Source organism: Haliotis rufescens, unplaced genomic scaffold, assembly GCF_023055435.1.
Source record: "Haliotis rufescens isolate VD_foot unplaced genomic scaffold, xgHalRufe1.0.p SCAF_3, whole genome shotgun sequence".
Taxonomy (NCBI): domain Eukaryota; kingdom Metazoa; phylum Mollusca; class Gastropoda; order Lepetellida; family Haliotidae; genus Haliotis; species Haliotis rufescens.
Window position 1 is genome coordinate 39,844,218 of NW_025964001.1, and position 24,074 is coordinate 39,868,291.

At 44.3% G+C, this 24,074-nt stretch overlaps 1 protein-coding gene across 1 annotated transcript; it reads right to left on the bottom strand.

Annotated features, from left to right (window-relative positions):
• Positions 1 to 7,249: 7,249 nt before the first annotated feature.
• LOC125384379 (mucin-2-like) lies at positions 7,250 to 23,453 on the bottom strand. The gene is made up of 2 exons (XM_048403416.1): positions 21,620 to 23,453; positions 7,250 to 7,494 (listed from the first exon to the last, which is right to left on the bottom strand). Exons 1-2 carry the CDS (start codon positions 23,451 to 23,453, stop codon positions 7,250 to 7,252), a joined length of 2,079 nt encoding a protein of 692 aa, XP_048259373.1.
• Positions 23,454 to 24,074: the final 621 nt, after the last annotated feature.

The following is a 24,074-nucleotide window of genomic DNA, read 5'->3' on the forward strand; positions in this document are numbered from 1 at the left end:
ATATTGGAAGGCCATGGGCGTCTAGCCATTATGTTGGGTGGACGACCGATTGGTTGATTGAATGAGTGAGTGAGCTAGCTCTAGTGTGAATGAATGAGAGATTTATTGATTGAGTGAATGAGTGAGCGCTAGTGCGAATGAGTGAGCGACCGATTGAATGATTGAATGAATGAGTGATTTAGCTCTGGTGTGAGTGAGTGAGCGATCGATCGATTGATTGATTGAATGAATGAGTGATTTAGCTCAAGCGTGAATGAGTGAGCTATCGATTGATTAAATGAGTGAGTTAGCGCTAGTGTGAATGAGTGAATGATCGATTAAATGAATGTGTTAGTGGTATTGAGTGAGTGATCGATTAAATGAATGTGTTAGTGCTAGTGTGATTGAGTGAGTGATCGATTGAGTTAATTAGTGAGTGCTAGTGTGAATGAGTGAACGATCGATTGATTGATTGAATATGTGAATGCTAGTGTGAATGAGTGAACGATCGAATGATTGAGTAAATGTATTAGTGATAGTGTGAATGAGTTAGTGATTGATTGAGTAAATGTGTTAGTGCTGGTGTGAATGGGTGAGTGATTGATTGAGTGAATGTGTTAGTGCTAGTGTGAATGAGTGATTGAGTAAATGTGTTAGTGCTGGTGTGAATGAGTGAGTGATTGAGTAAATGTGTTTGTGCTGGTGTGAATGAGTGATTGATTGAGTAAATGTGTTAAAGCTGGTGTGAATTGGTGAGTGAGGTGAGGTGAGGTGAAATTGGGTTTAACGTCGCGTCCAAGATTATTGCACTTATATAGCGACGTGCATGCACGTGTATGTGTGTGTGTGGCTGCTTGTACTAGTCCGGACTGATGCCGATTTATAGTGCTAGCTCACTGAGATACCATGCCGCAGTTTAACATGAATACCCCACTCAGACACAGTATACTGACTCCGAGCCCACCAGTCCTTGTTTTACCCCCTTAATGCCGAGCGCCAGACAGGGTAACAACAAGTACAATCTTTTTAACGTCTTTTTGTATGACGCGGCCCGGGATCGAACCCTGGACCTTCCGCTCTCCGGGCGGACGCTCTACCACAAGACCACGGAGGCGGTCGAATTGGTGAGTGATTGATTGATTGAGTAAATGTATTAGTGCTAGTGTGAATGAGTTAGTGATTGATTGAGTAAATGTGTAAGTGCTGGTGTGAATGAGTGAGTGATTGAGTAAATGTGTTAGTGCTGGTGTGAATGAGTGATTGAGTAAATGTGTTAGTGCTGGTGTGAATGGGTGAATGAGTGATTGAATTAATGTGTTAGTGCTGGTGTGAATGGGTGAGTGATTGATTGATTGAGTAAATGTATGAAATGTTAGTGCTGGTGTGAATGAGTGATTGAGTAAATGTGTTAGTGCTGGTGTGAATGAGTGATTGATTGAGTAAATGTGTTAGTGCTGGTGTGAATGAGTGATTGATTGAGTAAATGTGTTAGTGCTGGTTTGAATGGGTGAGTGATTGATTGATTGAGTAAATGTATTAGTGCTAGTGTGAATGAGTTAGTGATTGATTGAGTAAATGTGTTAGTGCTGGTGTGAATGAGTGATTGATTGAGTAAATGTGTTAGTGCTGGTGTGAATGAGTGATTGAGTAAATGTGTTAGTGCTGGTGTGAATGGGTGATTGAGTAAATGTGTTAGTGCTGGTGTGAATGAGTGATTGAGTAAATGTGTTAGTGCTGGTGTGAATGAGTGATTGAATAAATGTGTTAGTGCTGGTGTGAATGGGTGAGTGATTGATTGAGTGAATGTGTTAGTGCTAGTGTGAATGAGTGATTGAGTAAATGTGTTAGTGCTGGTGTGAATGAGTGAGTGATTGAGTAAATGTGTTTGTGCTGGTGTGAATGAGTGAGTGATTGATTGAGTGAATGTGTTAGTGCTAGTGTGAATGAGTGAGTGAGTAAATGTGTTAGTGCTGGTGTGAATGAGTGAGTGATTGAGTAAATGTGTTTGTGCTGGTGTGAATGAGTGATTGATTGAGTAAATGTGTTAAAGCTGGTGTGAATTGGTGAGTGAGGTGAGGTGAGGTGAAATTGGGTTTAACGTCGCGTCCAAGATTATTGCACTTATATAGCGACGTGCATGCACGTGTATGTGTGTGTGTGGCTGCTTGTACTAGTCCGTACTGATGCCGATTTATAGTGCTAGCTCACTGAGATACCATGCCGCAGTTTAACATGAATACCCCACTCAGACACAGTATACTGACTCCGAGCCCACCAGTCCTTGTTTTACCCCCTTAATGCCGAGCGCCAGACAGGGTAACAACAAGTACAATCTTTTTAACGTCTTTTTGTATGACGCGGCCCGGGATCGAACCCTGGACCTTCCGCTCTCCGGGCGGACGCTCTACCACAAGACCACGGAGGCGGTCGAATTGGTGAGTGATTGATTGATTGAGTAAATGTATTAGTGCTAGTGTGAATGAGTTAGTGATTGATTGAGTAAATGTGTAAGTGCTGGTGTGAATGGGTGAGTGATTGATTGAGTGAATGTGTTAGTGCTAGTGTGAATGAGTGATTGAGAAAATGTGTTAGTGCTGGTGTGAATGAGTGAGTGATTGAGTAAATGTGTTAGTGCTGGTGTGAATGAGTGATTGAGTAAATGTGTTAGTGCTGGTGTGAATGGGTGAATGAGTGATTGAATTAATGTGTTAGTGCTGGTGTGAATGGGTGAGTGATTGATTGATTGAGTAAATGTATGAAATGTTAGTGCTGGTGTGAATGAGTGATTGAGTAAATGTGTTAGTGCTGGTGTGAATGAGTGATTGATTGAATAAATGTGTTAGTGCTGGTGTGAATGAGTGATTGATTGAGTAAATGTGTTAGTGCTGGTTTGAATGGGTGAGTGATTGATTGATTGAGTAAATGTATTAGTGCTAGTGTGAATGAGTTAGTGATTGATTGAGTAAATGTGTTAGTGCTGGTGTGAATGAGTGATTGATTGAGTAAATGTGTTAGTGCTGGTGTGAATGAGTGATTGAGTAAATGTGTTAGTGCTGGTGTGAATGGGTGATTGAGTAAATGTGTTAGTGCTGGTGTGAATGAGTGATTGAGTAAATGTGTTAGTGCTGGTGTGAATGAGTGATTGAATAAATGTGTTAGTGCTGGTGTGAATGGGTGAGTGATTGAGTAAATGTGTTAGTGCTGGTGTGAATGGGTGATTGAGTAAATGTGTTAGTGCTGGTGTGAATGAGTGATTGAGTAAATGTGTTAGTGCTGGTGTGAATGGGTGAGTGATTGAGTAAATGTGTTAGTGCTGGTGTAAATGGGTGAGTGATTGAGTAAATGTGTTAGTGCTGGTGTGAATGAGTGAGTGATTGAATAAATGTGTTAGTGCTGGTGTAAATGGGTGAGTGATTGAGTAAATGTGTTAGTGCTGGTGTGAATGGGTGATTGAGTAAATGTGTTAGTGCTGGTGTGAATGAGTGATTGAGTAAATGTGTTAGTGCTGGTGTGAATGAGTGATTGAGTAAATGTGTTAGTGCTGGTGTGAATGGGTGATTGAGTAAATGTGTTAGTGCTGGTGTGAATGAGTGATTGAGTAAATGTGTTAGTGCTGGTGTGAATGAGTGAGTGAGTGAGTAAATGTGTTAGTGCTGGTGTGAATGAGTGAGTGATTGAATAAATGTGTTAGTGCTGGTGTGAATGGGTGATTGAGTAAATGTGTTAGTGCTGGTGTGAATAAGTGATTGAGTAAATGTGTTAGTGCTGGTGTGAATGAGTGATTGAGTAAATGTGTTAGTGCTGGTGTGAATGAGTGATTGAATAAATGTGTTAGTGCTGGTGTGAATGGGTGATTGATTGAGTAAATGTGTAAGTGCTGGTGTGAATGGGTGAGTGATTGATTGAGTAAATGTATTAGTGCTAGTGTGAATGAGTTAGTGATTGATTGAGTAAATGTGTTAGTGCTGGTGTGAATGGGTGAGTGATTGATTGAGTGAATGTGTTAGTCCTAGTGTGAATGAGTGATTGATTGAGTAAATGTGTTAGTGCTGATGTGAATGAGTGAGTGATTGATTGAGTAAATGTGTTAGTGCTGGTGTGAATGAGTGATTGATTGAGTAAATGTGTTAGTGCTGGTGTGAATGGGTGATTGATTGATTGAGTGAAGGTGTTAGTGCTGGTGTGAATGAGTGAGTGATTGATTGAGTGAATGTGTTAGTGCTGATGTGAATGTGTGAATGATTGATTGAGTAAATGTGACAGTGCTGGTGTGAATGAGTGATTGATTGAGTAAATGTGTTAGTGCTGGTGTGAATGAGTGAGTGATTGATTGAGTGAATGTGTTAGTGCTGGTGTGAATGAGTGAGGGATTGATTGAGTGAATGTGTTAGTGCTGGTGTGAAAGAGTGAGTGATTGGGTTAATGTGTTAGTGCTGGTGTGAATGAGTGAGTGATTGATTGAATAAATGTGTTAGTGCTGGTGAGAATGAGTGAGTGATTGATTGAGTGAAGGTGTTAGTGCTAGTATGAATGATAGAGTAATTGATTGAGTGAATGTGTTTGTGCTAGTGTGAATGAGTGAGTGATTGATTGAGTGAATGCGCTAGTGCTAGTGTGAATGAGTGAGTGAATTAGTGAGTGATCGTGTGAATGAGTGAGTGATTGATCGATTAAAGAATACATTAGGTTCACGTTTACCAAAATTACGAACATAGAACATATGATACATAATCCATTTTGGAATTCGAACCCGGAATTACGACGTGATAAGCGAACGTTTGAACCATAAGGTTATTCCAAAACCCACTGATCGGTGCCTCATTCAGTGTCTGCTATCTTGTCCTTTGTATATAAGTTATTATAATATGGGGAGAAATAAAAATATATTTTTTTTAAAGGATACCACAAATGAGGTAAGGTGAGGTGAGGTGAGGTGAGGTGAGGTGAGGTGAGGTGAGGTGAGGTGAGATTAATAGGGTTTGACGTCACGTTCAAAACTATTAGACTTAAACCGCGACGTTCATGCACGTGTGTGTATGTGTGTGGCTTCTTGTACTAGTCCGGACTAATGCCGATTTTATAGTACCTGACCACTGATATACCATGACGCAGTTTAACATGAATACCCCACTCAGACACGGTACACTAACTCCGAGCCGACCAGTCCTTGTTTTATCCCCTAAATGCCTAGTGCCAGGCAGAGTAACAACAAGTACCACCTTTAACGTCTTTAGGTATGACGCGGCCGGGAATGGAACCCCGGACCTACGGCTCTCCGGGCGCACGCTCTACCACTAGACCACGGAGGCGGCCCTACCACACGGGACAACAGTAGTTACTTAACCCAGCAAGATCTACCCCTTGAATCGAACACACAACGCTGTTGAGGCGAAACATATAACGTATTGAGTGTTGGTACCACCAGCTTCGGCAGAACGGAATTCCAGGCAATTAATACATCTCGTTAACATGGTTGCTCTCAGTGAACATTTATTTGCTTTTGAAATGAACGTGAACGTTGTACGCCTTGTATCTTGTAGCTAGATCCTCGTACAGTCACCCAGTATCCTACAGCCCAGCACGGGGATACTATTTTGGCGAAATGTAACTCTGGCATTTGCGTGTTCATCCTTATTATATGCTTATCCTATTTTTAAAAAAATGAAACGAGAAAGTGTTTTTTTCCATCTCAATACATACAACGGATCGTGGCCTTCAGATTCAGCCTTCCCGTTGGAAATGATTTCTCCTGGATAGTTGATGAATTTCCAATTTCCTACCAGCATCTTTTAAATCCGTGGTGCATAGGTTTGTTTTTTTAAAAAAAAGAGGATATATCAGGAAAGGACTCTCTTCAAGGCATCTGAGTGAGGAGGAGTGGCGGTGAAAACAATGCATTATGTATCTGAAAGACCTCCCATCCCCCCTAAGTAGCCCCCTTCCCTCCCCCCAGCGCTCTTACGTCAGACAGACTCCGATGTACTGCCAGAATGCAGAGTGCGAGGACATTTTCCCATTTGACCAGGAAAAAAATTTCGATTCCTCGTGGGCATGGTGGGATTGATTTTATTAGGGTCGAGAAATCCACGGACGATATTGGTCATTAGGACCAGTGGTAGTTTTTTAGGCCACTGACCGACAAAGCTGGTGGGGAGCGTGGGTCATTAGCAGTGAGAGGATGAGATCGATGGGTATTACGTCTCACTTTCCCATGTAAATGCTGCCTTAGGACGCAGGTCAACTGCCGATTGCAGGCAACCCCGTTAGTCAGTGGAAGATAAACTACACATGTAGCTGCTTCTCGGCAGATTACTTCGACTACAGCACGGTATGGGTTACATGTGCAATGATTCAGGACGAACAGTGGAATGCGAACTAGTGGATCGAAAAAAATGATTTTATCATTGTATAATTGTTTAGTCATATAATAGATTGCAATATTTTGCATAAAATTCGATATTATTATATTATTGCATTCATACTACTTCGTCAAAGAACATTCAGATTACATGGTTAAGGAACATTCATACTACATGATTAAAGAACATTCAGAACACATGGTCAAAGAACATTTAAACTAAATGATCAAAGAACATTCGGTTCACAAAGTCAAAGAAAACTTGGACTACATGGCCAAAGGACATTCAGACTACACGGTAAAACAACGTTTTGGACACACGGTCAAAGAACATTCAGATTATATGGTGAACGAAAAATTTGATCCAATGATCAAAGACTATTTTGATCTCATGGTCAAAGAGCATTCAGACTACGTGGTCAAAGAACTTAGCATGGTCATCTCACTCTGGGAAACACGCCCTTTTCCATCACCCAACTCTGGGAAACACGCCGTATTTCCCCTCCTCACTTTGGGAAACACACCCCAGTTTCCTCACCTCACTCTGGGAAACACGCCCCTGTTTCCTCACCTCACTCTCGGAAACACGCCCCTGTTTCCTCACCTCACTCTGGGAAACACGCCCCTGTTTCCTCACCTCACTCTGGGACACATGCTCTATTCCATCACCCCACTCTGGGAAACACGACTATTCCATCACCCCACTCTGGGAAACACGCTCTATTCCATCATCCCACTCTGGGAAACACGCCCCTGTTTCCTGACCTCACTCTGGGACACACGCTCTATTCCATCAGCCCACTCTGGGAAACACGCCTATTCCATCACCCCACTCTGGGAAACACGCCTATTCCATCACCCCATTCTGGGAAACACGCCCCTGTTTCCTCACCCCACTCTGGGACACACGCTCTATTCAATCACCCCACTCTGGGAAACACGCTCTATTCCATCACCCCACTCTGGGAAACACGCCCCTGTTTTCCTCACCTCACTCTGGGAAACACGCCGGTGTTCCACCTCACTCTGGGAAACACGCCCCTGTTTCCTCACCTCACTCTCGGAAACACGCCCCTGTTTCCTCACCTCACTCTGGGAAACTCGCCCCTGTTTCCTCACCTCACTCTGGGACACACGCTCTATTCCATCACCCCACTCTGGGAAACACGACTATTCCATCACCCCACTCTGGGAAACACGCTCTATTCCATCATCCCACTCTGGGAAACACGCCTATTCCATCACCCCACTCTGGGAAACACGCCTATTCCATCACCCCATTCTGGGAAACACGCCCCTGTTTCCTCACCCCACTCTGGGACACACGCTCTATTCCATCACCCCACTCTGGGAAACACGCTCTATTCCATCACCCCACTCTGGGAAACACGCCCCTGTTTCCTCACCGCACTCTGAGAAACACGCCCCTGTTTCCTCACCTCACTCTGGGAAACACGCCTCTGTTTCCTCACCTCACTCTGGGACACACGCCCCTGTTTCCTCACCTCACTCTGGGACACACGCTCTATTCCATCACCCCACTCTGAGAAACACGCCCCTGTTTCCTCACCTCACTCTGGGAACCACGCCCCTGTTTCCTCACCTCACTCTGGGACACAGGCTCTATTCCATCACCCCACTCTGGGAAACACGCTCTATTCCATCACCCCACTCTGGGAAACACGCCCCTGTTTCCTCACCTCACTCTGGTACACGCCCCTGTTTCCTCACCTCACTCTGGGACACACGCTCTATTCCATCACCCCACTCTGGGAAACACCCTCTATTCCATCATCCCACTCTGGGAAACACGCCCCTGTTTCCTCATCCCACTCTGGGACACACGCTCTATTCCATCACCCCACTCTGGGACACACGCTCTATTCCATCACCCCACTCTGGGAAACACGCCCCTGTTTCCTCAAATTACCCATGGAAACACGCCCCTGTTTCCTCACCTCACTCTGAGAAACACGCCCCTGTTTCCTCACCTCACTCTGGGAAACACGCTCTATTCCATCACCCCACCTTGGAAACTCGCTCTATTCCATCACCCCACCTGGGAAACACGCTCTATTCCATCACCCCACTCTGGGACACACGCTCTATTCCATCACCCCATTCTGGGAAACACGCCCCTGTTTCCTCACCCCACTCTGGGACACACGCTCTATTCCATCACCCCACTCTGGGACACACGCTCTATTCCATCACCCCACTCTGGGAAACACGCCCCTGTTTCCTCAAATTACCCATGGAAACACGCCCCTGTTTCCTCACCTCACTCTGAGAAACACGCCCCTGTTTCCTCACCTCACTCTGGGAAACACGCTCTATTCCATCACCCCACCTGGGAAACTCGCTCTATTCCATCACCCCACCTGGGAAACACGCTCTATTCCATCACCCAACTCTGGGACACACGCTCTATTCCATCACCCCACTCTGGGAAACACGCCCCTGTTTCCTCAAATCACTCTGGGAAACTCGCCCCTGTTTCCTCACCTCACTCTGAGAAACACGCCCCTGTTTCCTCACCTCACTCTGGGAAACACGCTCTATTCCATCACCCCACCTGGGAAACTCGCTCTATTCCATCACCCCACACTGGGAAACACGCTCTATTCCATCACCCCACTCTGGGAAACACGCCTATTCCATCACCCCACACTGCGAAAAACGCCCCTGTTTCCTCACCCCACTCACGGAAACACGCTCTATTCCATCACCCCACTCTGGGAAACACGCTCTATTTCATCACCCCACTCTGGGAAACACGCTCTATTCCATCACCCCACTCTGGGAAACACGCCCTATTCCATCACCCCACTCTGAGAAACACGCCCTATTCCATCACCCCACTCAGGGAAACACGCCCTTTTCCATCACCCCACTCTGAGAAACACGCCCTTTTCCATCACCCCACTCTGGGAAACACGCTCTATTCCATCACCCTACTCTGGGAAACACGCCCTATTCCATCACCCCACTCTGGGAAACACGCTCTATTCCATCACCCCACCTGGGAAACACGCCCTATTCCATCACCCCACTCTGGGAAACACGCCCTATTCCATCACCCCACTCAGGGAAACACGCCCTTTTCCATCACCCCACTCTGAGAAACACGCCCTTTTCCATCACCCCACCTGGGAAACACGCTCTATTCCATCACCCTACTCTGGGAAACACGCCCTATTCCATCACCCCACTCTGAGAAACACGCCATATTCCCTCACCCCACTCAGAGAAACATGCCCTTTTCCCCCTTCAGGGTCGGTCGGGTAGCCTCGTGGTTAAAGCGTTCGCTCGTCACGCCGAAGACCCGGGTCCGATTCCCATATGGGTACAATGTTGTGAAGCCCATTTCTGGTATCCCCCGCCGTGATTATGCTGGAATATTGAGAAAAGTGACGTAAAACCATACTCACTCACTATTCCCCAGCACGGGTAACTCACTCGATCCCTCATTCCAGTTAACTCACTCTATCCCTCATTCCAGTTAACTCATTCTATCCCTCATTCCAGTTAACTCACTCTATCCTTCATTCCAGATAACTCACTCTATCCCTCATTCCAGATAACTCACTCTATCCCTCATTTCAGATAACTTACTCTATCCCTCATTCCAGTTAACTCACTCTATCCCCTTATTCCAGATAACTCACTCTATCCCCCATGCCAGTTAACTCACTCTATCCCTCATTCCAGATAACTCACTCTATCCCTCATTCAAGTTAACTCACTCTATCCCTCATTCCAGATAACTCACTCTATCCCTCATTCCAGTTAACTCACTCTATCCCTCATTCCAGTTAACTCACTCTATCCCTCATTCCAGTTAACTCACTCTATCCCTCATTCCAGATAACTCACCCTATCCCTCATTCCAGTTAACTCACTCTATCCCTCATTCCAGATAACTCACTCTATCCCTCATTCCAGTTAACTCACTCTATCCCTCATTCCAGTTAACTCACTCTATCCCTCATTCCAGTTAACTCACTCTATCCCTCATTCCAGATAACTCACTCTATCCCTCATTCCAGATAACTCACCCTATCCCTCATTCCAGTTAACTCACTCTATCCCTCATTCCAGATAACTCACTCCATCCCTCATTCCAGATAACCCACTCTATCCCTCATTCCAGATAACTCACTCTATCCCTCATTCCAGATAACTCACTCTATCCCTCATTCTAGTTAACTCACTCTATCCCTCATTCCAGATAACTCACTCTATCCCTCATTCCAGTTAACTCATTCTATCCCTCATTCCAGATAACTCACTCTATCCCTCATTCCAGATAACTCACTCTATCCCTCATTCCAGTTAACTCACTCTATCCCTCATTCAAGTTAACTCACTCTATCCCTCATTCAAGTTAACTCACTCTATCCCTCATTCCAAATAACTCACTCTATCCCTCATTCCAGTTAACTCACTCTATCCCTCATTCCAGATAACTCACTCTATCCCTCATTCCAGATAACTCACTCTATCCCTCATTCCAGTTAACTCACTCTATCCCTCATTCAAGTTAACTCACTCTATCCCTCATTCAAGTTAACTCACTCTATCCCTCATTCCAAATAACTCACTCTATCCCTCATTCCAGTTAACTCACTCTATCCCTCATTCCAGATAACTCACTCTATCCCTCATTCCAGATAACCGACTCTATCCCTCATTCCAGATAACTCACTCTATCCCTCATTCCAGATAACTCACTCTATCCCTCATTCCAGTTAACTCACTCTATCCCTCATTCAAGTTAACTCACTCTATCCCTCATTCCAGTTAACTCACTCTATCCCTCATTCCAGATAACTCACTCTATCCCTCATTCCAGATAACCGACTCTATCCCTCATTCCAGATAACTCACTCTATCCCTCATTCCAGATAACTCTCTCTATCCCTCATTCCAGATAACTCACTCTATCCCTCATTCCAGATAACTCACTCTATCCTTTATTCCAGTTAACTCACTCTATCCCTCATTCAAGTTAACTCACTCTATCCCTCATTCCAGTTAACTCACTCTATCCCTCATTCCAAATAACTCACTCTCTCCCTCATTCCAGTTAACTCACTCTATCCCTCATTCTAGATAACTCACTCTATCCCTCATTCCAGTTAACTCACTCTATCCCTCATTCCAGTTAACTCACTCTATCCCTCATTCCAGTTAACTCACTCTATCCCTCATTCCAGTTAACTCACTCTATCCCTCATTCCAGTTAACTCACTCTATCCCTCATTCCAGATAACTCACTCTATCCCTCATTCCAGTTAACTCACTCTATCCCTCATTCCAGTTAACTCACTCTATCCCTCATTCCAGTTAACTCACTCTATCCCTCATTCCAGTTAACTCACTCTATCCCTCATTCCAGTTAACTCACTCTATCCCTCATTCCAGGTAACTCACTCTATCCTTCACCCCACTCCAGGTAACTCAATCGATCCCCCATCCCATTCTTTCCCTCACCCCACGATGAATACACCCTGTTACCAGAGCGTGGTGCGTCCTCTTGCCTCACCTTCATACAGCATCCCGTTCACCTTGTCCAGCACTATGTCAATGTACAATGAAAGATGTTATTTTCAGCCGTCCAGACAGCATTTATGTAGTTCATCCCCAAGCCTCTAACACGGGTCCGTATAGGTATTCACAGTCGGTCTTACCATCCCCTGTTGGAAGAAGTCCTCGTGAGTCTTCAGATGATAAGATTGAAGTCTAGTTTTTAAAGTACAGAAATGCATCTCTTGATGTAAATCATCTCCTTTCTCACAGCTTTATCCTTCATTAGGCGCTCCATCTTCTGTTATCAAGACGCTACAGTTTTAGCGAAAATTATTTTCTTAAATGACATCATCTGGCTACTTTTTTTCTCGTATGTATTTCATCTATCCCTTGCATACATTTATAAAAAGTTATTGCAATCCTATGGAGGTTGTCCAGTTGTGTGGTGGACTCACGTAGAGATTAAACTATTCACTGCTCATGCGTTTAGGATGTATCCAGGTCGACGATGTTACCTAGCATTTGCTTCCATAACCGCCCGGCATCATCAAAGTCGGCCTCGTTAGTCGTGATTTATTTCTAGCGATAACTATACCATCTTAGACTTTAACAACATAAATCGAACAGTAAAGTGACTTTCCGTCTGAGTTCTCTCTCTCCAAGTGACACCCACATATTCACGGCCTGCCCTGTGTGTAGAAAGGAGCTGGAAAGTTCAGGACGTGGGTGGGTTTGTAGGCTTGGGGGCGGGGTTGTGAGCGTAGAAATTAGTGTAGTAGCGAAAAGGGGAGTAACGATTCATCGCTGCGTATGGGTATCTGATAGAACGACACGGTTGATAAGTTCCACGATGTGTGATTGTGGTGTCTTCACTCGACGTACAGCAATACTACAACATGTGGAAGATATCGCACAAAACAATATTGCACTCCTATCTTTAATTGACTAATTAAACACGCTATTATATTCCGGGGAGGTGGGGTAGCCTAGTGGTTCGTTCGTCGAATAGACCCGGGTTCGATTCCCGACATGGGTACAATGTGTGAAGCCCATTTTTGGTGTCCCCCTGCCGTGATATTGCTGGAATATTGCTAAAAGCGGCGTAAAACCATACTCACTCACTCTATTCTATTGAAACAGTGATAGGGGAACGTGAAACTGACTGAGACAATGGCGAAAAGGTCCGTTAGAGGAAGTTCAGTAACTTATTTTTATACATCGAGAGGCATATGGTATCGCAGCCATTTTAGCAATTAACATACTAAGTCAGATTTTTACGTACATCTTTAGAGGGATTACCATGTGAGCTACGGATGACCCAACCATCGAAATCGAGTTGCATCCTTTAAGGCGTGCTAGCTCCAATGGGTTTAAATCCCAGATTCGACCTGATTATATTCTTGGTTTGTCTGCACCACATTCGTCATTGTCATTTCAAAAAATGGTTACAACCCAATCTGTATCAATTGGTCCTTCCGCGATATGAATAAAATATTCATTTTACGCTGCGTTGTCAGAAATATCAGTGTGACAGTGTGGCGACTCTTCAAGAAGCAAGGGGCCGCCTCCGTGGGCTAGTGGTCGAGCGTCCGCCAGGAGAAGGGAAGGTTCGGGGTTCGATGCCCGGCCACGTCATCTTAAAAGACGTGTCTGGCGCTCGGCATTGGAGATAGAACAAGGACTTGTCGACTCGGAGTCAGTATACTGTCTGAGTGGGGTGTTCATGTAAAACTGTGGTATGGTATCTTAGTGGGATGGCACTATAAAATCGGCATTAGTCAGGACTATAGTTCAAACAGACACACACACGCACGCACGCACGCACGTACGCACGCATACACACACACACACACACACACACACACACACAGACACAGACAGCAGCACATATTAGCAGACATATGCGACACGGTACTGTAAGGTGAGCGGTTGTATGCTGGTGAGATACATGTCATTCTGCAATGGCCGTCAGCACCGCTGATAGCTTACTGGCGATGAAAGATGAGGAATACTTTGAACTTTGCCGGCCATGTTGAGTATCGCGAGGACTTGACGCACCTTGAGTTAAATTCCCGACTATCTCCGTATCAACTTAGTCTTCCTATTCGTCGTTTTCAAATCTCCATTTTTGATCAAAGTACAATTTGCAAAAACTTTCCTTTTATGATTAAAAAAACCAGTTTCTTTTACATGTTTTTATTCGACGACTTCTGAAGAAAGCTGTACATTTGGGAGACGCTAAAAAGTAGGAGATCAAAGCACCGATAGGACTCTAATCCGTGCCAGAGGAAATCCAACTCAGAACCGTCGTTGTAACGTCGTGGTACTCCTCAATGTCCAAGACGTCATTAGATTCTGGAAACGTTGTAGCTGGACGTTCATCGCTGGTTCCTATCCTCACCCGCCATTGATTAGCGTCACCCAACGGTCGGCCTTGTTTCGTTGTGAACGGCTGCTAAAAACGCTATGGATTTGTCAGCTTTTCTCTAATCAGCGAGTACAGTGCCTAAGATTCAGCCAAGAAAGCTTTGTTTATGAAAGAGGGTTGCAATCTTTACCTGGATCAAGCGGCCATTGAGCAACCGACTACGGTCGATGGAAATAAAAATATTTAATCGTACCAATTACGGTAATTGAAATATCCTTTAACATGAATACCTCTGTTTGATGTTGTCTTATGTGACATCATTTGGTATGCCCTGAAGGCTGCGCAGCAGATTGCAGGACACTGACACTAGCAGACCACACAGGGCATGGGAGCAGCGGACGTCAGGAGTCATAACGTAATGATCAGTCGCAAGTTTTTAATGAAGGTTTTAGTTGTGTTGTAGAAGGAGTGTGTTGTAGTGTTGTAGAAGGAGTGAGTGGTAGTGTTGTAGAATGTGTGAGTGGTAGTGTTGTAGAAGGAGTGTGTTGTAGTGTTGTAGAAGGAGTGAGTGGTAGTGTTGTAGAATGTGTGAGTGGTAGTGTTGTAGAATGAGTGAGTGGTAGTGTTGTAGAATGAGTGAGTCGTGTTGTAGAAGGAGTGAGTGGTAGTGTTGTAGAATGTGTGAGTGGTAGTGTTGAAGAATGAGTGAGTGGTAGTGTTTTAGAATGAGTGAGTGGTAGTGTTGTAGAATGAGTGAGTGGTAGTGTTGTAGAATGAGGGAGTGGAAGTGTTGTAGAAGGAGTGAGTGGTAGTGTTGAAGAATGTGTGAGTGGTAGTGTTGTAGAAGGAGTGAGTGGTAGTGTTGTAGAATGAGTGAGTGGAAGTGTTGTAGAAGGAGTGAGTGGTAGTGTTGAAGAATGTGTGAGTGGTAGTGTTGTAGAAGGAGTGAGTGGTAGTGTTGTAGAAGGAGTGAGTGGTAGTGTTGTAGAATGTGTGAGTGGTAGTGTTGAGGAATGAGTTAGTGGTAGTGTTGTAGAATGTGTGAGTGGTAGTGTTGTAGAAGGAGTGAGTGGAGTGTTGTAGAAGGAGTGAGTGGTAGTGTTTTAGAATGTGTGAGTGGTAGTGTTGTAGAAGGAGTGAGTGGTAGTGTTGTAGAACGAGTGAGTGGTAGTGTTGAAGAATGTGTGAGTGGTAGTGTTGTAGAAAGAGGGAGTGGTAGTGTTGTAGAATGAGTGAGTGGTAGTGTTGTAGAATGAGTGAGTGGTAGTGTTGTAGAATGTGTGAGTGGTAGTGTTGAGGAATGAGTTAGTGGTAGTGTTGTAGAATGTGTGAGTGGTAGTGTTGTAGAATGAGTGAGTGGTAGTGCTGTAGAATGTGTGAGTGGTAGTGTTGTTGAATGAGCGAATGCTAGTGTTATAGAATGGTCGAGTGGTAGTTTTGTGAAATGAATGAGTGCTGGTGTTGAATAATGAATGAAAGCTACTGTTGTAGAATAGATAATTGAAGTATAAATGTATATGTTATATTTGTATGATTTGATATGTATCGATGCAGATAACTGAACTATCGGAGATCTGCACCATATGAATAGGTCATTAACCTATAGAATAATAATCTAATGCATATTGCAGTGTCTATACTGATGATGAAAGGCTACGTAACGGCGTATATCGAAAGCAGCATAAACATTTAGCGTTAATGCCCCAAATATACTTCTCTAGCTAAAAAGAACACCCTATACTTGCCTTGAGTGATCCGTTGCTTTGAACATTACCTGCTTGTGAGGCAAATTTAACCGTTATAGAGACGTCGCGAACAATAATAACAATTGTCACTGTGGCATTCGATGTTAATGCCAAGGAATCATTATTCTGTAATAAAACGAAAACATCACTAAATATATGTTCAACCTTTCAACTCACAACGTTGCGATATTTCAAGTTTATATTATTATTCAGAAACGATAAACCTGTTATCCCTTTTTAAAACCCCCATCAAATTTCATTTTGTCGTAGCTGCTCAGTTCATTCATCCAGATATACACTTGATGTCAATAATAATGGATAATAATTTCAATAAAAACAGTCTGGATACTCCGAAAAAGCTTCAAAGGTTGTTCTCGGTTTGCATAACGTTTGATCACCAGTATACAAGCCACTGAAGGATAAAACCTTAAGCTGGCATTGCTTTTTGCCATGTTTGAATATCAATTATGACCCTGTATTTATTCAGACTGAGTGCTACCGTTTTAACTCCATAAGTATTGATGTCTCGTTTAAAACGATGCCCCGAGAATATCCTTATCGGGACTATAGTTCAAATATCTCGATATAGCTTGTCCCGAATTACAGATAAATAGACACATAGTCAATGGTCCCAAAGTCTTCAGGTTAACTGGGTTTCGTTGTACAGTAAACTACGGTTATAACAAACTAAAAGGGACCAGTTCGCTATAACCGTCGTTCGTTGTAGGCACATATACAGCCCATATACAGCAAATTGACGGGTCCCCAAAACGGTTCGTTATATCCGTCAGTTCGGTATAAGCGTGTTCGTTATAAACGTAGTTTATTGTATATCGATACATTAGAGGTAGTCTTGCTATTAATGTAGTGTTAAGTTTATTTCAATGTGATTATGTAATGTTAACATGTCTAACTATGTTCTTGCAACAGAATTGTTGTTCCAATAACAACTGAAACTAATGGGAGGAGAGACAAGAGACAGGGACTAGTTGACAGAAAGAAAACAGGGTTTTCTTCTCCTTTGTCAAAATTACTATTCAAGCTCAAACGTAATGAATGTGCAGTGGTCTCCAGTGGAATCAGTGGCAGTTTCTTTCCAATTTGGCAAACACGACAGGTCTGATGTCGTTGAGAGAGGAGCGCATGTCTTTAGGGTATGCAGCAAGATGTCGTAATACAGCTTCCCAGTCCGTCCACCTGTGCGACCATGTTGTAATAAACTGGTGAAATAGCTCCAGGTCGCTTGCGCTGGACGTCAGTGATCGATAACTTGCGTGCTATAATTGTATCACTCCGCGGTCAGTTACACGAGATATAGAGATGGTGCAAGGTCAAACAAGCATTAGGACATCAAAGCAGGTTGTCATTGGTCGCGGGAGTGCAGCGAACGGCTCATTGGCATGAGCGAAGTTCGACCACTCTCAGAAACCCGGCGCATGCATGTGTAGCCCGAATATACAGGCCTGTCGATTACATAAACCTAAGCACGTGACACGTGGCACAATTCATATATCTATGTAAAAGGGCTAATCATATTTGTTTGACATAAATCCTATTCTATTAGTCAGGAGAAAATATATAAATATTAATATTTAGTTTTGATCTCATACAATAGATATATACACACGACCACAATGAAAACGTGATTTTTGTGAAAGATTCCGACGAATGGATGTTGGTTAAGGTAATATCTAACGGCTGCGTTCAAAAGTCAAATTCACATGCTGAGAGCGGAGAGGCCTGGATGTTCGTGCTATGGTCACTGCAGCGTTGAGGCCGCATACAGGAGACTGATTAGACACGAACGGGTCAAGTGGGAAGGCACGATACCGAGAGAGAATCGATACACTTGAAAAAACAAACCTCAATTTGTTTAAATTTCCATTTCTAGAAGCACCTTTAACATTTAAGTCCAGTCTGATTAAAGCCAGACCAGAGTAACGGTCAATATCTAACTGTAGGCGCAGTGCATTCAATCTCACATCTAACCCCATTGATTTCACGTCAAAGTCTAACTTTTTATATACATGTCTTAATATGCCTGGTTGCCACCTTTCCACGGCATCAGCCACTGCAGCGGGACTTCACGCTGTCAGAGCTACCCCTTTATTTTCAAATCAAACGTATACCTGTTTAAGATCTTTTATTTCACTTCACCAGGCTACGTGTTTTTTGGAGGCAAGAAAATTAAATGCAACAAAGAATTTACAAGAAGAAATTGCCACGTTCTTTTTAGAAAAATACTTTGTATTCTTTGCGGTGTAGACAAGTTTTTTTTCTTTTCTTTGAGTGCATAGAGATGTGCATGTACTGTTAACCGGGGTCTTAACACGGCTTCTCGCTGCCTCCTCTATGTGCACGGAGAGATACACTGGTGCTTGGTCGATGCGTTTAGGTGCGTTGATGCAGCAGGGTCGATATAAGTCTTAACCTGCTCTTTACCTTTGAAAATATTGATAAGTTTGTAATATTTTATTGACTCGTTTGCAATAGTTTAAAAAAAATAAAAATGAATTCGGTATTTTTGTGTACACCGTGCAAAGGGGGTCCGTGGCAGAATAGTACCCATTGTGTGGTGGTTAGCTGGCGGCGGATAGTGAACAGGTGGGTGGAATGAATGCCATTGGTGATTGTGTGTCACCGTGCCATCACTGATCGCTGTTTATGCCCCCGACACCAGTTTAACTGGCTCCGCCCCAATTATTTGTTTGTTTGTTTGTTGTTTAACGCCTCAATATTTCAGCTTAATTACGTCCGTTTGTAAATAATTGGCCTGGACCAGGCAATCAAGTGACCGATATCATGAGCATCGATGCAATTGGACATGCATCAACCAAGTCGTCGAGCAAGACCACCCGACTCCTTTAGTCGCCTTTTGCGACAAGCATGAGTTGGGGAAAACCAATTCTAACCAAATTCAATCTCCACGTGGTCCAACACGATAAATCACGTGTCTTGTGACATAGCTGGAATGTCGTTGACTGCAACGAAAAACAACATTCACTCATAACCCTATGTGGAATCCGGGTTAGAATAGGTCCCCACCAACCTTTGCTTGTAGAGACGACTGGATGGATTGGGTGATCAGTGAGTGGCGTGGTGAGTGGGGCATTGTACCCGATGGTACAGGTTGTATTGGGAATGTTCTGTTAAATATATTGGTATGATTTATAACTGCAGTCACTGGTTCGACGATTTACATGTCGAAGTATTGCAGACTGATGTTTTTAACAAACAAACAAACAAACAAACAAACAAACAGAGTTTAGAGGGACAGTAAGAATTATTTAGAAACTTTTAGGGGCTTGTTTCTCAGATGGGCCTGTTTGTCAGTATCTCCACTGTGATCTATACTCATTACCATTGCGGTCTTAGCAGCCTAATGTTTTTACATGTTAATAGTGGATATCGTGCATAAATTAAAATATTTCCATAACCTTAATAATAAAATATCTACTAAAAGCAGAATCTATTGTACGATCCCGACTATATCATGAGCATGTGTTCATGAATCACTACCAAGTAATGATGACACCAGGTGTTCGCGAAAAGGTGAGCGTATCCTGCTCCACCGGTGCCACCCGTCACAAACACATGCAAAGGAAAGTCAACTGTTCACCTAAAAAAAACAACATGGGGACATAAGGCCCTAGCTGTAACGCCGTATAACAGCAGATTTGTAGCATGTAAGACAAATATACCGACATTTGTGAAACATTAGCATATGATCCAAGACGTCGATAAGGAAAGAATTAAAAATGAAAAACGTCAATTCTCAGACTCCATGACATAATTCCATCTGCTTAAGTGGAATATTTATCTTCAAAGAGAAACCAAACTATTATTTTTTTGAGAAAACTTTTTATGCCGCGGGAGACTTTCAGAGAATTCCTTCGGCAAGCCGAAAGGGAATTTGACAGTTTGACATGCTAGAATTCACTGTTGTTCCACATGTCAATCACAAAACTCGATTGTCGTGGGACCACGTGACCTAACGTCTGATGGAAGCTATTCGTTCGTGCAAGAAGTGTTAGAATGTGCACACTGCGCATGTGCAGTGTGCTTTTGTCCACCATGGTCTTAGACATGATCAGACCATGATTGTGTTTCAATCTTTCTAAGTCAGCAAATATGGGAGCGAGATAGGAGTATGTTTGTTGGACATAAAAGGTGACTTTTTATCAAAGCACATGGAACAATCCTATGTATTAGGAGAATATCTAGAACTGTTGGAAAGGTGGTTCTTGTGGCAGTACAACACAAGTCACGGTGTTGAAAAGACGTGGGGATTTCGGGTAAGGATGTAGGTCCCCAGCAACCAAGCTTCTCATAAGAGGCAGGGGGCACGGGTGGCCCAGTCGTCTTAGGCGCCGCGATTCGCTGTGCAGAGTTGGCACGCCAGAAACCTATGATTGTGGGTTCGAATCCTGATTCGCCCCGATTATGTTTCTAGGTTTGTCAGCACCATACCCGTGCTCGTGGGTTTCACCGAAATGGTAAACGTCTGAGACCTGCATCACATCGTGCTTTCCTCTAACATTAAGCTGACGATATACCTTGAATACTGTTAAAAGCGGCGTTAACCCAACTCACTCACTCACTCATAAGAGGCGACTAAATGGATCAGGCTCGGTGACTTGGTTGATTCCGTATCACCCTATCGCAGTTGAAAGAACGATGCTCGTGATGTCAATCACTGGATTGTCTGCTCCAGACGCTGGCAGAGGTGGGGTAGCCTAGTGGTATAAGCATTCCTTAGTCACGCCGAAGTCCCGGGTTCGATTCCCCATATGGGTACAATGTGTGAAGCCCATTTCTGTTGTCCCCCGCCGTGATATTGCTGGAATTTTGCTAAAAGCGGCGTAAAACCATACTCACTCACTCGCTGTAAAGTTGCAGTGGTAACACCTGTTATTCACAAACCAGATACAAATGAAGAGTGTGGGTTACTTCCCCTTAGTTCGTTACATCCGAAATAAATGCACACATTATTCAATCTTCTGCATCGTTGACCCCGGATTCTTACACAAATGGGAACTACATTTCTTAAAATGTTGTACAGTTCACCTATAAAAAAATATATATTATTGCATTGTGCCTTGTTCACTTTAAAAAAAATCTTTACCACAGGGACTGTGCAAATCAAGATTTTAATATTCAGTTTACAAGATTAATGGAAACTTGGTAGAAAGTACTTCAAAATATTCCATTTAACGGGGTTATATTAATGGATGAGGTCGGCGCTGCCATCACTCGTGTGTATTTGTTTCGCAACACTTCGGAAGATGGTTATTGTTAGGAGTTTGTTACATTCTACCCATGCCAGTAGATTGATGAGGTTAGTACGATCTAGTAGTTGATGCTCTGGATGATTAGCAGGTAAAACCAACATTTAGTAAATCAGATTATTGGGCCGACGGAATATGCACTGACCATAGGGTCTATCGTATGTATTTGTCCCCGTGTGTGGGCATTTATATGTACATGTAGTTGTTTTTGGAGTTGTACTAGTGGGCGTGTTGGGAGTTGTACTAGTTGGCGTGTTGGGAGTTGTTGTACTAGTGGGCGTGTTGGGAGTTGTACTAGTGGGCGTGTTGGGAGTTGTTGTACTAGTGGTCGTGTTGGGAGTTGTTGTACTAGTGGGCGTGTTGGGAGTTGTTGTAGTAGTGGGCGTGTTGGGAGTTGTTGTACTAGTGGGCGTGTTGGGAGTTGTTGTACTAGTGGGCGTGTTGGGAGTTGTTGTACAAGTGGGCGTGTTGGGAGTTGTTGTACTAGTGGGCGTGTTGGGAGTTGTACTAGTGGGCGTGTTGGGAGTTGTTGTACTAGTGGGCGTGTTGGGGGTTGTTGTGCTAGTGGGCGTGTTGGGAGTTGTTGTATTAGTAGGCGTGTTGGGAGTTGTTGTACAAGTTGGCGTGTTGGGGGTTGTTGTACTAGTGGGCGTGTTGGGAGTTGTATTAATGGGCGTGTTGGGAGTTGTTGTACTAGTGGGCGTGTTGGGAGTTGTTGTACTAGTGGGCGTGTTGGGAGTTGTACTAGTGGGCGTGTTGGAAGTTGTACTAGTGGGCGTGTTGGGAGTTGTTGTTTTAGTGGCGTGTTTTGGAGTTGTTGTGCTAGTGGGCGTGTTGGGAGTTGTTGTATTAGTGGGCGTGTTAGGAGTTGTTACACAAGTTGGCGTGTTGGGAGTTGTTGTACTAGTGGGCGTGTTGAGAGTTGTTGTACTAGCGGGCGTGTCGGGAGTTGTTGTACCAGTGGGCGTGTTGGGAGTTGTACTAGTGGGCGTGTTGGGGGTTGTTGTACTAGTGGGCGTGTTGGGGGTTGTTGTGCTAGTGGGCGTGTTGGGAGTTGTTGTATTAGTAGGCGTGTTGGGAGTTGTTGTACAAGTTGGCGTGTTGGGGGTTGTTGTACTAGTGGGCGTGTTGGGAGTTGTATTAATGGGCGTGTTGGGAGTTGTTGTACTAGTGGGCGTGTTGGGAGTTGTTGTACTAGTGGGCGTGTTGGGAGTTGTACTAGTGGGCGTGTTGGAAGTTGTACTAGTGGGCGTGTTGGGAGTTGTTGTATTAGTGGCGTGTTTTGGAGTTGTTGTGCTAGTGGGCGTGTTGGGAGTTGTTGTATTAGTGGGCGTGTTAGGAGTTGTTACACAAGTTGGCGTGTTGGGAGTTGTTGTACTAGTGGGCGTGTTGAGAGTTGTTGTACTAGCGGGCGTGTCGGGAGTTGTTGTACCAGTGGGCGTGTTGGAAGTTGTTGTGCTAGTAGGCGTGTTGGGAGTTGTTGTGCTAGTGGGCGTGTTGGGAGTTGTTGTACCAGTGGGCGTGTTGGAAGTTGTTGTGCTAGTAGGCGTGTTGGGAGTTGTTGTACTAGTGGGCGTGTTGGGAGTTGTTGTACTAGTGGGCGTGTTGGGAGTTGTTGTGCTAGTGGGCGTGTTGGGAGTTGTTGTGCTAGTAGGCGTGTTGGGAGTTGTTGTACAAGTTGGCGTGTTGGGAGTTGTTGAACTAGTGGGTGTGTTTGGAGTTGTTGAGCTAGTGGGCGTGTTGGGAGTTGTTGTGCTAGTTGGCGTGTTGGGAGTTGTACTAGAGGGAGTTGTGGGAGTTGTTGTACTAGTGGGCGTGGTGGGGGTTGTTGTGCTAGTGGGCGTGTTGGGAGTTCTTGTACTAGTGGGCGTGTTGGGAGTTGTAGTACTAGTGGGCGTGTTGGGAGTTGTTGTATTAGTAGGTGTGTTGGGAGTTGTTGAACTAGTGGGCGTGTTGGGAGTTGTTGTGCTAGTGGGCGTGTTGGGAGTTGTACTAGAGGGAGTTGTGGGAGTTGTTGTACTAGTGGGCGTGGTGGGAGTTATATTAGTGGGCGTGGTGGGAGCGATTGTAGTGGGCGTGGTGTCTGTGGTTGCAGTGAGCGTGGTTGCAGTGAGCGTTGTGGCAGTGATTGTAGTGGGCCTGGTGTCAGTGGATTTAGTGGGCGCGGTGTCAGTAGTTGGCATGGTGGCAGTGGTAGTAGTGGGCGTCGTGGCTCTGGTTGTAGTGGGCGTTGTGGCAGTGGTTGTAGTGGGCGTGGTTGCAGTGGGCGTTGTGGCAGTGAGTGCAGATGGCGTGGTGGCAATAGTTGTAGTGGGATTGGTGTCAGTGAATTTAGTGGGTGTGGTGTCAGTGTTTGTAGTGGGCGTGGTGGCTGTGGATTTACTGGGCGTGGTGGCAGTGGTTGTAGTTGGCGCAGTGACAGTGGTTGTTGTGGGCGTGGTGTCAGTGGTTGTAGAAATGAGTGAGTAAGTATCGTTTTACGCCGCTTTAGCAATATTCAAGCAATATCACGGCGGGAACACAAGAAATGGGCTTCACACAGTGTACCCATGTCGGGAATCGAACCCGGGTCTTCGGCGTGACGATGTAGAAATAAGAGTTGTAAGAGAACCGAGAGTTGGGAGAGAAGTGAAAGAGGTTAGAGAAGATATAATGAGGAGAGAAGATATAGTGAGGAGAGAAGATATAGCGAAGAGAGAACAGAGAGTAGTGGGAGTAATAAGAATGGTGAGAAAACGGAGCCCATTGGAAGCGGATAATATCAAATACTGGCTCAGCTATATCCACAGTATGCTCAAACCCAA